The 16,852-nt window shown below is 44.8% G+C and overlaps 1 protein-coding gene across 1 annotated transcript in view; it reads right to left on the bottom strand.

Moving 5' to 3' along the window:
* Positions 1-503: 503 nt before the first annotated feature.
* NINJ2 (ninjurin 2) overlaps positions 504-16,852 on the bottom strand; it is a 42,456-nt gene continuing 26,107 nt past the window's right edge. The window contains exons 2-4 of the mRNA XM_079304958.1: positions 3,775-4,006; positions 2,373-2,557; positions 504-1,542 (exon numbers count right to left, since the gene is read on the bottom strand). Coding sequence (XP_079161084.1) covers positions 2,394-2,557; positions 3,775-4,006 — 396 coding nt within the window. The 3' untranslated portion in view covers positions 504-1,542; positions 2,373-2,393. The remainder of the gene's footprint in view (positions 1,543-2,372; positions 2,558-3,774; positions 4,007-16,852) is intronic.

Genomic DNA, 16,852 nt, shown 5'->3' with positions numbered 1-16,852 from the left:
GTCAGAGCAAAGACTGAGGTCCAAGTTAAGCAGCAAACTCAGAGTCACCCCAGACCTGTCATCCCTGGGAAAAAGTGTAGGACAAGTCTCTGCCTGCTTCCCCAAACAGATCTCAGATTGTGCTCAGCTTTGCCACTTCAAGTTCTGGTAAGTACATAACTGGTATTTTCCACCCTACCCTTTTTATGCAACTTTTCCTTCAGCTCAAAGGAATCACTGTCACTTTCTGGTGCTGAGCTGCTGCTGGCCCCTGGCCTTACCCACCCCCTTGGTGGGCAAGGTCCTTCCCACCCTCTCAGAAAAAGCACCACGTGTGACTGACACAGATTTGGTTTTGTAAAGTCAAAGAATGCAAATAGAATCTATCTGGATCTGTTTCTGGTTGTCCAACACTCCCAGTAGCTCCTGAAGACTGGTGTGAGGGTGCTTTCGTGGCATTTCTCTCTCAGGGGTGGCAAGGATATACAAAATGAGGAGTCCATATTAAACTCTGATTCTGCAGCACAATGGAAAAATCATTTAATAATCAAAAGAGCTTGTAATTATTTAAATTGGCTTACATAAGACTATTAAAACACATTTTTAGCATGACTATAGAGTAAAAAATTTAGGATCAGAAGTTTTTACTCTTTCATAAAAATCTTGAAACTCATTAATTCAAAGGAATTTTTTTTTAAGGAAACAAATTGCTCTAACACAAGATAATTACCAGAGTTGTCATTATAAACCAAATACATTTTAAAACATTTATATTAGTGATAAGAATAAATCATAATGGCAATTTTTTAAGTATAGTAATAAGCTATTCAGCTGTAATTTTTCATTGTGGCAATAAGCCTAGGCTATGTCCTTATGTTTAATGTTTCTTCATTTTGTCCTAAATACTGTCAGGCTATTTTGACATCATTCATGATAGGTCCCTGATGATGGCATCAGACCACAATAACTATTTTTTGTCCTTTTTAATATTTCAGTGCTGGAAATATCTGATTGTTTTCTTAACTCTGTCACATTTAATTTTAAACAACTAGGAAAACATTTGAACTGGTTCTAGCTATCTTCATGTACACACACCATCCTGTGCTCCTAGGAAAACTTCTTTTTTAGTTTGAGAAATCCATTCCAACATTTGGGAGATAATTTTTTGGGGGGAGGAGGTACAATTGCTTCAAGGGTATCAGCTTAGGTTTGAGACCAAAAAAAAGCTGGACTTACATATTTTGCCTACAAAGCAAATAATTCACTCTTCTCTACCAAATGAGCCAATATTGAATATGTGAAGCAGGCAGCTTAAAAAAGAAGTTTACAGAAGTGCACTTTTAAAATGTATACCTGCTGCTGTTCCTGCAGTTTTCTCTTGCAAAGTTTGCTCTAGCTTGGAAAGGCACTGTTCCCACCTCTCAGAACTGCCAAAGCATGAGAGTAAGGGGCCAGTATGCTATGACACACACAGAGTTTTGAAGTTTAACCCAGTTTTCTGGATTGGTCCATGGGCTCCTGCTGAAGTCAGTGGAAGTGGAGGAGAGCTGCACTGCTCAGATCCTGCAGGGAACACAAGGAACACCAGCAAGGTCAGCTCAGACCCCTCTGTGCACGGCCAGGGGGAGCAGGCACTGCCACCACAGCTGCCCTGCACCCTGGATGCTGCTCTCCCTGCATCCCAAACCAGCAGTTTCCATAGGGGCTTCTGGCCTCTGCACCCATCCTCACCACGGCATGAGCTGAGTTTTCTTGTTGGCTGCTGCCCTGCTATGTTGTATTTAAGCTGTGTTTGTATTTTGCAGGTCATGTAAGCAAGAAATGGGAATTTTGCTTCTTGGGCTAAAGTGCTTTTGACTTGAGAACATGTCATTACCTCACTGATGTGATCCAGCCATTTGGATGAGCTCTTATTTACAGGGCTCCTTGAAAATGAGCATTAGGTGCTTAAAACAGTCCAAGCCAAACTACAGTGGCTGTTGTAAAGAGTTAATCCCCCTCCCCTGCCTTGCCCAGCACCTTCCTTTTCTTCTGCTCAGATAGTGCTGCTGTCCTGGGATTCCTCCCAGAACACACCTAGTTGTCTTCCCCAAATTCAGTTCCCATCAACAACTGCTGTTTGTATCTAGCACGAGCTCTTCAGCCTTCCAAAAACCACTTGCTCCTGATAAATCCCAGCAGTGGGGAATGTTTTGATGTTCTTGCTTTAGAGACCAAGTGAGGAGAACTCCTCCTCTGAGGGAATTTGTTCATTGGCCACAGGCTTTTGTGGGACAGCAGCATGCCTCTGGAAAGGTTCTGTTAATTTGTGCAGCTTTGCCTTCACTTTGCAGTTTTCTGAGACTGAGAGCCCTCCCAGGGGCTGGCAGGGATGGGAACTCACCCGTCCTTACCTGAGTCCACTGCCCCATGAATTAATAGGGTCCAAAATTTCTGGTAGGGTAGAGGCCAGTCTTCTGCACCCCGAAGGCTGTGATGAAGATGTTGAGGATGACTGTGATGAAGATGAGAGCTGTGGCAGCGTTGTTCAGTATGTTCAGGCGGGGTTGCTTTGCAATGTCATTCAGGTTCAAACGAGCTGTGCAGTACAGTGCAAAAAGAGAAGGGGTTTTGCAGGCTGACTCCAAGTGCCCAGCTCCTGCAAGCCTCCCCTTCCTGTTCGTTGTGCCCTGAGGCTACAAGGGAGAGGGAGTACTCACAGGAATGCTACAGGAGCCACAGCTTGCTCTAGGATGACATTGAAGGCTGGAGCAGAGAAAAAACTCACCTTGTTTTGAATTTTTGGAAAAATTCTTTGTTTTGTCATGGGAGTGCTGTGGCTCTGCAATGGGTCAGCCCTAAACAGGCAAGTTACTGCTGCACACTAGCCAGACACTTGCCTTGGAATATTTTGAGGACAGGCTGTGGGACAGGGAAGACAAGGGCAACAATGCTCTGCATGCACTGGGAGGCCAGTTCTGCCTAACACCCTGATGTCACCTGTGTGGTGACACAGCTACCAGCCCTGGGTACATGAATGGGGTAGGTCCTGGCTGATGGATACTGATCCCTTCAGCCACAGCAATTCCCTGGTTGCCAGGGCTATCTGGCCAATAAGCCATGCAACAACAGCCATTCTTTCTGACCCCTTTCTCCTCCCAGCTGGCTCCAGCCATCACAGCTGCCCCCAGGAAAAGCTGTGCTGTGTGCAACAGGGGAAGGAGCACGTCACAGATTTCCCAGTCCCCAGTCCTCTGTTCTCCCACAAAACCCCATGTAGGATATACAGGAAAATGCAGCATTTTGTAGGTTTTTAATACTGGGAATCTGCTGGAGACTGAAATACAGCAACTCCTGTATCAGACAGAGCACTGGGCAAGCACCAGCAAACCAATGCGCAAGCACCAGCAAACCAATGCTGATGTTAATGTACTGTCTGTAGGCCATTAGGAAAACTGTGGATTGGTGAGATTAATATAGCCTAAAATGTTTTGTTAAGTCCCAGACCAATTAAGGTATAAAATACAGCTGAAATATAGTGCCTGCAAGAGCTGCATGAAGGAGCACATAACAGCAGGGGCAGCAAGATGCCCATCTTGGCCAAATCCCCACTTTTTCACTGGGATGGAAAGTGAAGGAAGAGATATGCAGAAAAAAACCAAAACAACCCACCCACTATTTTGAGTGACATAACCACCCACATCCATCCCTGGATGGAACCAGAGGGGAATGGTTTGGGGGAAGAAGCTTCTCCCTTCCACTCCCACACCAACCCACCCACACCTTGCCCCCGCAGCACCTTGGTGGCCACCTTACCAGTGATGATGAGGAGAATCCCAATCATCACCTGGAAGAAGAGGGAGATGCTGATGAGCACGATGAGGGTGGCGTAGTACTGGAAGGAGGTGCCCTGCTCCAGCACAGCTTTGAGCTGGGTGACATTGGCCATGAACAGAGCCACGTCCAGCATGCTCTCTGCTACGCTCTTCTTGGTGGCATAGTGGTTGATGTTCATGGGCCCGTTGATCCGCAGGTGAGGATTCATGCCCTGGGGAGACAGGAGCCATCAGCACGGCTGTCCTAAGTTACAATGTGCCCACAAGTTTGTATCCTATTCTGTTAAAACCAGGTGGGGCAGTGCTCTTCATCTTTTCTACCCTCCACGGAGATATCTTCTGTTAATGGGCTATGACTGATAAAATTACATCATACTATTGGGAGATGCTCCACTCAGGGGGAAGAGCCAAGCATTTCCTACCTAGATAAAAACAGATTTGGAACACCAAGGCAGACTTTTTCCACTGGATTCCAGAGAAGAGCTACCAGACCTTTCTACAGGATCACTACTTCAACAAGATCACTTCACCTAGCCTGCTACCACCACCCTAACCAGTGGGGTGTCAGGCTGTATTCTGACTCTGACAGTGGTTTTCTTTTGTACTGTTGCATGTATTTTATTTTTCTCTTTTTTTTCCTATGAAATTGTATTTCTTACTTGGAGTCTCTCACTGGTTTTGCTTTCAAACCATTGCTAAACCAGCAGACACATCTGTGTGCAATGGGATGCTGTCTTCTCCCTGGGGTTTATCTAGAAAACCTGGGAAAGAGTCAAAGTTGCATGTTTTACATGTGCTGAGAGTACCCAGTTTCCCCTCACGGTAGCCTCATGGAATTAATAGGCACAAGATACTTGATGTGATCAAGAGCTCAGCAAGGTTAAAAAAATAATGGGTATTTTTGTGCAAAACAAGCTTGTTCAGAGTTACAATAATGTAGATTATCCAAAAGCCAGGGATTTTGCAAGGAATATTAAATTCTCTTCCTTCAGGACACACACAAGGCTCAAACTTACAGGGGATTAGAGACAGATCTTCTCTTTGGGTTGGGTGTTGTGATTAATATCATTACCAATGATCTGGATCTCCATCTGGAGAGGATGGAGTGCACTCTTAGCTTGCAGGCAACACCAAGCTGGGTGGTAGAAAGGCTCTGCAGAAGGATCTGCAGGGTCTGGATCAAGGGACTGAGGCCACTTGTGTGAGGCTGAACAAGATGAAGAGCTGAGTCCTGTGCCTGGGTCACAACCCCATGGGAAAGAGAGGCTGGAAGGATGCCTGGCAGAAAAGGAGATGGAGATGCTGGCTGGACATGAGCCAGCAGTGTGCCCAGGTGGCCAAAAGGCCAATGGCTCCTGGCCTGGATCAGGAATGGTGTGGCCAGCAGGACCAGGGCAGTGACTGTCCCCCTGTGCTTGGCACTGATGAGGCTGCACCTCAAATCCTGGGTTCGGTTCTTGTCCCTTCACAATCCCAAAAAGGACATTGAGCTGCTGGAGCAAGTCCAGACAGAGGAGGAGGCTGAGGAGGGACCTTATCACTCTCTACACTGTCTGAAAGGAGGCAGCAGCTAGGTGGGGAGCAGCTCCATCTTCCCAGTAACAAGCAATAGTAAATAACAAGATGAAATGGCCTCAAACTGCACCAGGGGAGGTTTAGACTGGATATTAGGAAAAATGTCTCTTGGACAAAAGGCTTGTCAGACACTGGAACAGGCTGCCCAGGGAAGTGGTTGAGTCACCACCCCTGGAGGAATTAAAAAAACATGCAGATGTGGTGCTTAGAGACATGGGTTAGTGGTGGCCTCAGCAGTATTAGATTAGTGACTGGAGCTGATGATCTTAAAGGTCTTTTCCAACATAAACAATTCTATGATTCTGTGACTGCCAGTGACTGGGCTTTATACCTCCTGTGAACAATTTTTGCTGGCTTCTGTCTTACACAAGATGCTAAAGCAGATGAAATAGTTCATGGGTTTGTTTCTGAAACCCAAGGACAGGGTTTCTTCAAAACATCAGGCACTGAAATGCAACAAGACGAGTTGGGATCCATCACACCAAACCCTAATTAATCATCCAGGAAGGTTTTTTTGGCAGTCAAAAGAAACAACTGTTTACAAAAGCCAAATCAGCTAGTTGCCCTTAACCTAATTGCAATGTGTAGGTAATTTGGCTGCTTTTAGCCATCCATTGTTAAGTGAGTTTACCTGTTGCTCTCTTGACTCAAGTAATTGAAAAAAAAAAAAAGAAAAAAAAAGTGGGTGATTTCTTAAAAAAAAAAAAGAAAAATAGCACTTCCTTATAGCAGAAGGGCTTCAGATCTAAGTGATCAGCTTCCTGTCAGCTGCAGTAAGACCAGCAGCCTTTCCCTCAGAACTACCTTAGTGCAGCAGCAACCCATCAGCTCATGGATTACCCCTTAAAACCAGGAGAAAAGGCCAGCCTCTGCCTCTGTTCTGCTCGGGAAAGGGGAAGAGATTTCTTTGGGTGCACTCTGGAAGAACCTGCATTCAGTGGTGAGTCCTGTTTTGCTCCTTTTGCACCAGATAAAGTAGAAAATGTAATCTTTCCTCCATGCTCCAGGCAGGTCACAGGGAAGGGTCATGGCTCTAGTGTTGTGCTGTGACCTTGGGTGTCTTTGAGCAACCCTGGGCAAGAATGGCTTTCTTTGATTTGGGAGAGCATGAACAAAGCCAGTGATCCTGTGTCTGTGGGGTGTGTCTGATGCTGAAATTGGGGCTGAACTTTGGAAGGGGGTCGTGGTCCCAGTTTGGTGCTCACCCTGATGTGACAAAGACATGTATGAAAAGTGAGCAGGAAAGGCTGTGTCTGTTTTGAGCTATTGGTGAGTTGTGATCCCTAACAAGGGGCTTTTGGTTTGGTTGTTTTTTGTTTGTTTTTTGTTTGTTTGTTTGTTTGTTTGTTTTAATATGCTAGCTCAAAGCATTTAGTTCTTACAATTTCTGACAGTGACATTCCTCTGATAACAAGGCTCCTTTGCAAAGCCTGTATTTCTTGCTGTGGAAGGTAGAAGGTAAAAGATGCTGGAGGGAGGTAAAAGTAGAAGTCTAAAGAACTGGTAAAAACTCCAAGGCTGTGTGTAAGTTGAGACTTAAACATTACAGGGAGACTTAAACATATCAGGGGTGGAATAGAGGCACCTTGAGGAAAGAAGACCAACAAAAGTTCAAGTTCTGTGGGTGCATTTTAAAACCTTATATTGAGGGACTGCTCCTCCTTAGATGGTTTAAAAACACATGATTCTGTTGAAACAGTGAGGAGCCAATACCAAATGTGCAGGGTTGGCAATTTGATCCCTCTCATGTGCTGTTTTCCTTATTCCTAAAGAATCATCCCCCCCTCCTTGCAGCCTCACAAGGCTGAGCATTGATAGTTTATCTCTGTGTAATGATGAGTTAAGGGTGAGAACAAGGGTGCTGTACAAACAGGGCAGAGCTGCTGTTAAATGAGTGACTGGTACCAGGAGGTTGAGACATCTGTTTCTGGCTGCTTACATGGAGAAAAAATAAAGCAAGTCAGGAGCTTTTGTTGAATGAAAACACGTCCTTCTTTTGAGCTGCCCTCATGTTCCTTTACCTGGAGTAAAATGGGGCAGAATTGTGAGAGATCTGTGTGCCAGATGGTCAGGCAGTGAAAATAGGCAGTTTTCACATGGGTGGGTGTGATGGCATGTTCCCATCTGGGACATGAAAACACAGGCAGGTACAGCTCTGCTGTGTGCAGTGACTGGAACTGGGAAACCTTCACAATGGAAAAAGTGTGACTCCAGATTCCAAGTTGTTTCAGTCCAGACAGGATCTCCAAAAGGATGATGTTAGTTGGACACTAAACTTGAATCTGGGTAGCTCAGGATTTGTGATGTTCAGTCCCCAGTCCCCACCTGGCTCCAGGCTCCTCTCAGGCAGTTGTGGAGAGCAATAATGGCCCTGCTGAGCCTCCTCTTCTCCAGGCTGAGCTCCCTCAGCCACTCCTCATCAGGTTTGTGCTCCAGTCCCTTCACCTTTTCGTGGCCCTTCTCTTGACACACTCCAAAACATGACTCCTCATGATGCAAGGAAAAGTTACAGAGATCCAGGATTTTTATGGATTTGGCCCTCAATGTTCCATCTAGTCCAGCAGCTAAGAATGGAAGCCTGATGTCTCAAACAAGGAGAGGCTTAAACTAGCAAGGAGTCCTCGGAGAGCTGGCATTTGGATTAATGCTGGAGGATGGATTTTCTTGGGATGCCTGTGCCAGAAGTGTCACCAGTGAACCACTGTTTGTGGGGTGTGAATGCATGGCTGTGATGCTTTTTTTTTTTTTTTTTTTTTTTTTTTTGAGTTGCCAGAATGTACACAAAACTTTCCAAAGACAGTTTCTGCTTTTGCTTTCTTTAAAGTTCAGTCCTGTAAACTGCTGCAGCTCAGGAGCTGATTCACAAGCAGCTTGGGTTTCCCTGTAGGAGGATTGCCCAGACAGCTGGGAGGTTCTGTGCTATCACTGAAAACAGCAAACAGCACCTTTCCAAGAGGGGGCTCTCACTATTGCCCACTTTCTGGGAGCAGGGAAATCAAAACAATTCTGTCCCAGTCACACAGCAGTGCTGGATGAACTGGTGCTGCAGCTGCTTCCCTGTGTCCCATTTCTGGATGTTCTCTCTCTCCCTTTGAGACAGACTCTCCCTGCTGGCTTCAGTCTGACCCAGGCAAATCCCCTTTCCTTTTCCTCTTGTGTAAATGTGGCACAGCAATACAGATCCCCTCAGGGGCTGAGTGAGGCACCCATCTCTGTTTTCTAAGTCAAAGGCTTCATTCTTACTCAGAAGTGTGCACACACACAGATATATAACTCCCACTTCTATATTTATTTTTAATACTTATAGGAATTCCTATGGAAAGAAGGGTCAGTATCACTGCAAAAAAAAAAAAAAAAAAAAAAAAAAAGGAAGGATTTTATTTTTATTTTCCAACTTGTCCTCTGATTTTGCTGTAGGGGATTCTCAGCTCCCCAGGCCTGTGAAACCAGGCTCTGGTACCAGAGCTTATGCTGAGCTCTACAGTTCACTGAAACTACCTGAAAAATTCCCACTAAAATGAGTTTTTAAGAGAAATTCTTTGGGGTCTTCATGCATTTATTTTTACAAGAAATAGCTACTCTCTTCTGTAAATTCTTGGAAGAGCTTCATCTAAATATTTCTTTCAAAGCTGGCAGATTTTGGGTCAAGGAGAGCACAAACCTTCTCTAAATTTTTTTTTCTTCTTTCTAAATTTCTATAAAACCTTCAATTTCCTTGTCACATTTTTCAGATTAGGGGGAAAATAATTAGAGAGCAGATCTAATTACAAATCTCTGTGTACTTTGTGGGTTTTTTGACCCTATCCCTGGGGAGAACAGCCTGAATGAGGCAGTGGAGCAGCATGATGCTCCCAAGGATGAAAATTGGTAATTTTTATGGGAGTACTCTGTCAGAGGGTCATGTCTAAGTATGAACTGTATTATTGGGCATTCCTTCCAAGGGAAATGCTGGAGAATGCCAAAGAAACTCTGAGGGGTGAGTGCAGAGATGGCCACCATGGGGGACACAGCAGCAGGGAAAACCCAGGGAATGTTTCCCCAGCATTGGCCAGTCAGCAGCTTTAGGAATGTTTTGTAAGCATTGTCTGATGGAGGTGAAGCCCACTGACAGTCACCTTGCAGGGCAGGAGGGGAGCAGGGGAGGGCAGAAATCAAAGGGATTAAATCCTGGCCCTTCATCAATGCTTCTGCCTCTAAGGGCACAGTGATTAGCTACTCTCCTTCCACAGGGAATTTACTCCCTGCAGCTCCTGCCCACTTCACCTGGGCTGAAAGGAGCAAATTTTACCAATTTTAGCCCACACAGAGAGCAGCAGCCCTGGGAAGAGTGGAGATGACCAGGTGCCTGCTCACCTGCTGTGCTGGGATTCCCTGGCAGGGTTTTGTGTCAGCTCACAGGTCTGTGCACAGCCACAAGTCTGCAAGGGAAGGGACACCCAAGGAGCACTTTGGCCAGTGCTAACTGTACTGTGAACTTGGTGAGACAAAGGCTGTTTTCCTCCAGTTTGGCACAACAGCAAGTGTCACATAAACAGAAGTAAGAGTAAACCTCACTGTGGATGCTGCAGGTGGAAGGAAAACTGAGCTCCCCCTCCCCAGCCTCTGTGGAGGCTGTTGGCTAATCCAGTTGTGCTTTTTTCCTTTTAATATAGCCATCTGCTTTGCTCACCAGGGGTCCTGTTCAGAGCCAAGTGTTGTGTTGCCTTCAGTTCATATTGCATAAATCCCAGAAAATAAATCAGAAGTGCTTTCCTGGTATCTCTCCCCATGTATCAGACTGGTCCTGATGGAGATCTGTCCCTGAGGTGTCCCTATACTTGTGTGACAGGTCAGTGCTGAGTTTAACAGAGACACTGTTTGGATGAGAGCTCTCCAGCCAAAAAGTGACTCCAGAGCTTGGAGCCAGCTCCTCCTCAGAAGTGGAAGCAAGTGGCAGACACAGATTGTGGGGACTTGACAAGCACTGTTTGTGTTCTGTTCTACCAAACTTGGTCTTTGCATTTGCTTTGTCTCCTTTTCCATTCCTGAGTCACCCTGTGCCTTTTACCTTGTCTGTCTTTCACTCCTTTTCCTGCTATTGAGCTCTGCTTCATTCACCTCCTTCCCTGGGTTGCTGTCTCCTTGTTCTCCCCACTCCTCTCCCCCTTTGCTGTCTGGCAAGTTTCTTGAATCTGTTCACTCTGACACCACTCAGGGCTTCCTGTGCTACAGGGCATTATAAATTATGTATCACTCAAATAACTGTCTCACCAAATCTATATTAAACTCCCTCGTTAAGAATGTTTATGATGCTGCATTGAAGGGATCCAGGAATCGACTGGCAGGCTGCAGGGCTGAGCTGGAATACAAGACAATTTTTCTTTTCCAGGTAGTGAGGGTGAGGACAAGGTGGGAAGCGTGGTGTCAGTGCTGGAGGAACCCCCATCCATAGACTAGGAGCAGTTTGAAGCTCAAGAACTGCTTGGCACCAGCAATCACAATGTGCTGATGCATGATCTCTGATTGTTGAACAGAAGCAATTGGGTGTGTGTGGGGAGGGGGGGACAGCTCTTTGAATATATAGAATTGGGAGTGCACTCAAAAGGATTAGTGGGAACAATTATTTTCAAAGTCAGGATATAAAAGTTGGAGCCTATTCAAGTCATCAGTGTTTTATCCTAGTGTTTTGGGGTAGGAAAAAAAAAAAAAAAAAACGGAGGCAGGGGAAGAGTAAAAAGAAAAGGGGCAGGAGAAGACTAAAAACAGCTTTAGAAGAAAAAATTCAAAGTAGGTTAGCAGAGAAAATGAGTTTATAAAAAATGGAAGAGCAGCCGGGAGGCACAGCACTAACTACTGCATTGTGCTTACAAAGCTAAACACGTTAAGATGAATAAATCCCCAAGCTGCATGGCTTGTGGCCCAAAATATTAAGAATAGTTTGGTCTGATTGCAGGCTGCTGCCAGATCCAAAGAGCAAATGTGTTCATATAAATCATCTTAATATGAAACATTCATAAAGCAAGGTCCTAAAACTGAACTCCTTCCAAGTCTAAGCGTGTTTGCATCCAATGTTGAGGGGTCAGGTTGGTTTCTAAAACTAAGAGAACATAGTAACAGCTGTACTGGATCAGACAAGAGGTCCAGTTCCCCTCTGACTGTGGTTTGTAGCAGATGTTTGAGGAGGGGAGGAGAAAAATCTCAGAATGGGGCAAGCATATAGCAATGGTCCCTTGTGACTTGTAGCTCTGTATTTAGAGCTGCTCCAGCCCTGGCCTGATGTTACTTTTCATGTGAGATAGCCCAAGGTTAATTTGGCACTGGCCACGTGGCTCAGGGCATCTTGGTTGCTTTCCCTAGATTTTAGTTTTCCCAATCTGCCAATTAACAGGAATCCTCTCGTGGGTGATGTGTAGGGGAAGAGAGGGATGGGTAAGATCTCCTGTAGAAGTACAATATGTTCCTGTGCTGTGAACACAATCCACCTGGACTGAATTTGCCATGCAGGGAAGCCCCTGGAGCTGATGAAATCAGGGAGGTGAATTTCTCATTCCCAGGGTGGTTTGCATCTTGCAGCATTTCCCAGGTAAAGCTCACTCCAAGACAGCAGGGCTCAGGCTCATCTGCACTTTTTGAGCTCTACCTTCCCCTGGCCACTCTTTGAGTGGTCCCCACAGAAAGGGAGCTGTGTGAACCCAGGTGGGAAGTGAGAAGAATGTATTGAGGGTTTTGGCAGAGCTGATGGCTCTGCATCCATGAGCAGTGGGATGTGGGGGTTCTGGTCTGTGTGTGCCACACACAGCCCTGGGTCTTGGAGAGGGACCATGGACACCTTCCACTGGGAGCTGCCCCATCTCCTCGCTTGGCATTCTAAAAAGGGGGCTGAGAGCTCATCTATACAAGGCAGCTCTTGGATATGAAAATGGTAGCTCTGAAGGGGTCTTTACAGAGTTAAAATGCAATAGAAATAACTCAGTGAAATGCCTTAAAGGTGTTCCTTCTAAGCAGCCAGGCTGAGCTTTTGTCCCTCTGGTCAAGTGATCAGTAGAACAGCTCTTTGCTCCTCTCTCCTCTCAGGAAGAATTGCCACTCTGGTTCAGGTCAGGAGGGAATTACCACAGCATAGAGAGCAGGGGACAAGTCCCACAAGGAGGGGATGTTTCTATTTGCAAAATCAAGTGGCACTCAGACACCTCATCACATCATGGGTGTCCTGTTATGACAGGCACAGACTTGCTGAAGAGCACACAGGCAGCAGAAGTAACCCAGAATCTGCTCCAGTTTTCTGACATTTTTTGGCATTACCTCCCTTCCTGAGTCCTTGCTCCCTGTTGGAACCAAAAAATCCCTCCCTCTGCCTATTCCTTTCCAATTTTCCTCTTTCATTGGTACATTCAGTGTCTTTTTTTGAGGGGATACAGACATTGTTTTGGGGATGATGGTGCACAGGAAATGTTCAGGTTTCTCTGCAGTCTTGCTGGTCTTAATTGAAGTTAACTGACTCTGAATCAACAGGAAAATACAGATGGGGTTTTGTGCCAGAATCTGTGTTTTTGGTCATGTGAGACAGAAACCTGCAGGCCTATCACCTGTTAACTGGGTCACCAAGGGAGCCCTTCTTATCTTCAGAGCAAAAGAAAAATGCAACACAACATGCACTCAAACCCCTGGATGCAGAAGGAAAATCTGAAATTAGCAGATCCAGTGCTGTGTTGCTTTATAAGAGTTGAATAATTTGAAGGCTGGGTCAGGCCCTGCCTTAGGATACAGTACAGTAAAGCTCATGGGGGAGGTTTAAGGTGGTTATAGAATGACAGAATGGAAGATTTGCCTTGGTAATTAAAAATATTAAGTTTGGCTTCCCATTGTCTTCCTGGAGTTCTTTCAAGGGTGGGGTCATTCTGTTGTTTTGGTTTATAGCTTGCTATATTGACAGAAGGATTCATGAGATGAAGTTGTTTTTGCTTTTCCTTCCCATCCTTCAGCCCAGCTTGATGGTGCTGTAGGAGTTAGGCATGCTAAGTTCAGGGCAGTCATTTACTGGGTTAGAAAAATGGTCACTGGTGTATCAGTGCTTTAAACATCAGTTGTGAATTGCTCTTGGGCAGAGATCAGAAGTGAAACAGCTGCTGGGAAGAAATATCTCCCACTTTGGAAAAATGGTACTGGGACTCCCCTGGCTGACTTGCACTGAGTTCAGTGGAAGTTAAACAATTAAAATATTTATCTTTGTCCATCTCAGCCCAAGTTCACAATGTTAAATTAAATTATGCTCCCAAAGTGTGGTCCTGAAAGCATCACCATTAAGATACTGTGTTATCCTGTGCCTCTGCTAATATACTAACTTTTTTTTTTTCTGATGGATTATGAATTTGGATGACTAAAAAGGGTTAGATGCCTTCTAGACAGGCCTTCCAGGTTAGGAGGTATTGCAAAAGTGCATTGGATAATTTGGATACTTCTCTGAGCAGCTGCACAACAGGGATTGAAATCTAAGGGCAAAGAGTTCAGAAACCATAATTCTTTGGTCTTCAAAGATGCTAATGCAACTCATTTAACACAGTGCTGGAAAAATGTGCATTAATTTTAATGCAGCAACTGTAGAGCTCTGCCTAATTTTCTTTCTATTAATTTTCTATTAAATCTTAATTTTGTTTTTAATGTTATGCTTTTGTCTTGCATTTTACATAATACACAAGACCCTGAGCTAAGTAGTGACTGGAAGGTAACAGTGAATATTGTTTACTGCAGAGCTTGGGAGGGGAAGTGTGAAAAGAGCTTCAGAAGTTTGTCATGGATGTAAAACTGGCCTTTATCAAATGTGATATATTTTTTAATGGTTGTTGTAGCCCTATACTGTGTTCTTTTGAATATTGGATACAAACCATGTGACACACATTCTTCCCATAAAATTTCTCCTCTGTTCAAACTGTCTCTCCTACTTTAACACTACATGTCCTGAATGTCAATTTTAGCCCCTTGAAGTCTTCAATTTTTCTTTCCTGCACAGCAGGAAGGACACTGCAGTAGGGTTTGGAGAGGTTTTATGTTTTAGGCTCAGATTCTCATGCAGCTGATGCTGTGGCTGTTCAGTTCTATGTTAAAGGAATATTAAAGATCAGATTAGAGAGTGGCTTAGAAATAAAATTGACCTTAATCTAAGTTCAGTGCAACCTCACTTGCTGATAGTGCACAGAATGCAAGCAAGCATAAAGTTAATCCTCCTATTTCAGTTTTTAAAGCAATGATTTAGAGCATTGTGCTGTGAAAGAAGTGTTCCTTTATACCTTAAATGGTGGAGGTCTGCTTCCCCAGATCTGGCAGGAAAAGGAACTTGCACCATCACTCTCTGCCCCAGGTCACAGAGAAAAAGGTTTAGGGTACCACATCTCAAGATGAGATAGCCCAAGTGAGCCAGAAAATGGGGCTTGATGCTTCCAAACGTGTTGAGGGCTTGAGATTTTGGATAGGAGTGAGTCAGTAAAGCCTTCATGGGCTACTGAGAAGGTTCATGATGCTGAAGTTGTGCCTGTGAGAAGCTTTGCAGGTTCCTGGTTCCTGCCTGGCCAGGGTGTCCTGCATGGGTTTGTCCCTGACCACAGCAGCAGCACATCAGGTTTATATAAAACACTTGTTGCTGTTACCCACCCAGCATTCCTGACTCATGGGGACAACAACTGATTTATAAATCTCACTTCAAAACTAAACTAACTTCAAAACAGTGGTCTCTCCTAACCATCTGGCTAAATGTTGATCCTTTTAAAGAGCCTAACAGGGCTGGAATCTCTGATATAACCAGAGGGAACTCCTCAACCTCAATACCTTGCTCAGGCAGCAGTGCAGGAAAATTTTACTGTCTGAGGCCTTACCAGCCACTGGGAAGGAGGTGGGTGGAAATGAACTCCAGGTTTCATTATGCTGACATTTGTAAAGTGTCACAGGAAGTGTTTTGCATAGGAGAAGCCAAAGCAGCATTTAAGCAAATGGCTTTGGAATGGCCCTTTGCCTGCAGCTCCTGTGTGATGAGAGCCTGACTCCGTGGCCAGCTGTGCTCCTGCTGGAAGCTGGGGGGAACAAAGATCCTCTGGAGCTGGAATGGAGTGGGCAGCCCTGGGGTGCAGCTGTCTGTCCAAGGGTGCTGATTAATAGCTCCTCCTGGCTTTGGATTTGGCATGCTTCCAGCATTTGTGTGGATTCGAGGCAATCTTCTCTAGTGTAATTAATTAAGATTAATTTAATTAGACTGTACAAATAAATTAAAAGAATCAGAGCCCAGTTAAGTTGAAGCTATTCTTGCTTTGACAACCAAAATAATGCCTTTGCATCAGTTTCCTTGAATTAATCTCAAACAAGGAGTTTCCCTGTTCAGAATCCCATGATTCTGTTACCAGAATTGTCTTCAGGAGGAAGAATGTTACATTGGAGGAGAAAAAAATCCCCCAAAAAACCAAAACCACAACCTGAGATAAGACAAATCTGGAACTACAGTTGTTTATTGGACACACCTGGTTGTTGTGAGATTAGTTAGAGATGTCTGAGATGATGTGAGCAGCTATGGCTGCCCAAGCAGAATGGAATTGTCACTGCTGACAGGGCAAGAGAGCTCAGATGGATCCAGATCTGTCACAGGGGTCACATCACTCAGATGTGACACATCTTATTGGGGAAAGTGAGATGAAGCATTCAAACTGTGGCCAGGAGAGAATTCAGCAGTGGTCATTGTCTCCAGCTGCTGATTTGGCACCTGCACTTCTGATTTTGTGTTCTCTTATCAGTGACACACTGGAGGGTTTGGCAGGTGATTCATGCACCCTGATTCACAATCCATCCTGGGGAAGTGTGCAGAAATAACTATTATCTAATAACTAATATTATCTAATAACTATTATCATAGTACAGCCCATGGTCAGATTTTTTGCTAGCAGAAGATTTCCTCACTGTGGCCTTTAGACTTCTGCCTGGGAAGTTGGAATGGAGATCTTGTTCTGGCAATTTGTGCACCATCCTATCACTTGTCTGCATGTGGTTTATTCAGGTTATGGATTAATTAAAATATAATTTAGTCACCACTTGCTCTCTACTGCTTCCAGTACAATTTTGTATAGAAAGACAGCAGTTATAAGAAATACCAAAACAAAACACAAACCCCACATGAACTGATTTTTTTTTTTTTTTTAACTTATCCAGGGCAGAAAACCCCAGCAGCTTCTCCCCATTCAAACTTTTTTTTTTAAGAAGAAGGACCCATGCAGTTTCAGCACAGTTGATGGCTTTGAAATGCCAGTAAGAGCTGAGCTGGAGCATCCTCCCTACTTAGACACCTGAATTAGAGCCACAGACCTCTCTGAAGAGACCCATGTGTCAGAAGCTCTATTTCTGGAGCTCACATCCTTCATGCCAGGACACTGTCACATAATTGTCACCACTGTCCTGCTCTGACCCTGGAGTGCTGCAGGATTTATCCATGGAGGCTCAGACCCCAGGCAGACTTCATGGCATGAAGGGAA

Source organism: Erithacus rubecula (genome assembly GCF_903797595.1).
Source record: "Erithacus rubecula genome assembly, chromosome: 4".
In the NCBI taxonomy this organism is placed as follows: Eukaryota; Metazoa; Chordata; class Aves; order Passeriformes; family Muscicapidae; genus Erithacus; species Erithacus rubecula.
The sequence above is the reverse complement of the archived record's forward strand: the minus strand, read 5'-3'. Positions and strand labels throughout refer to the sequence as shown.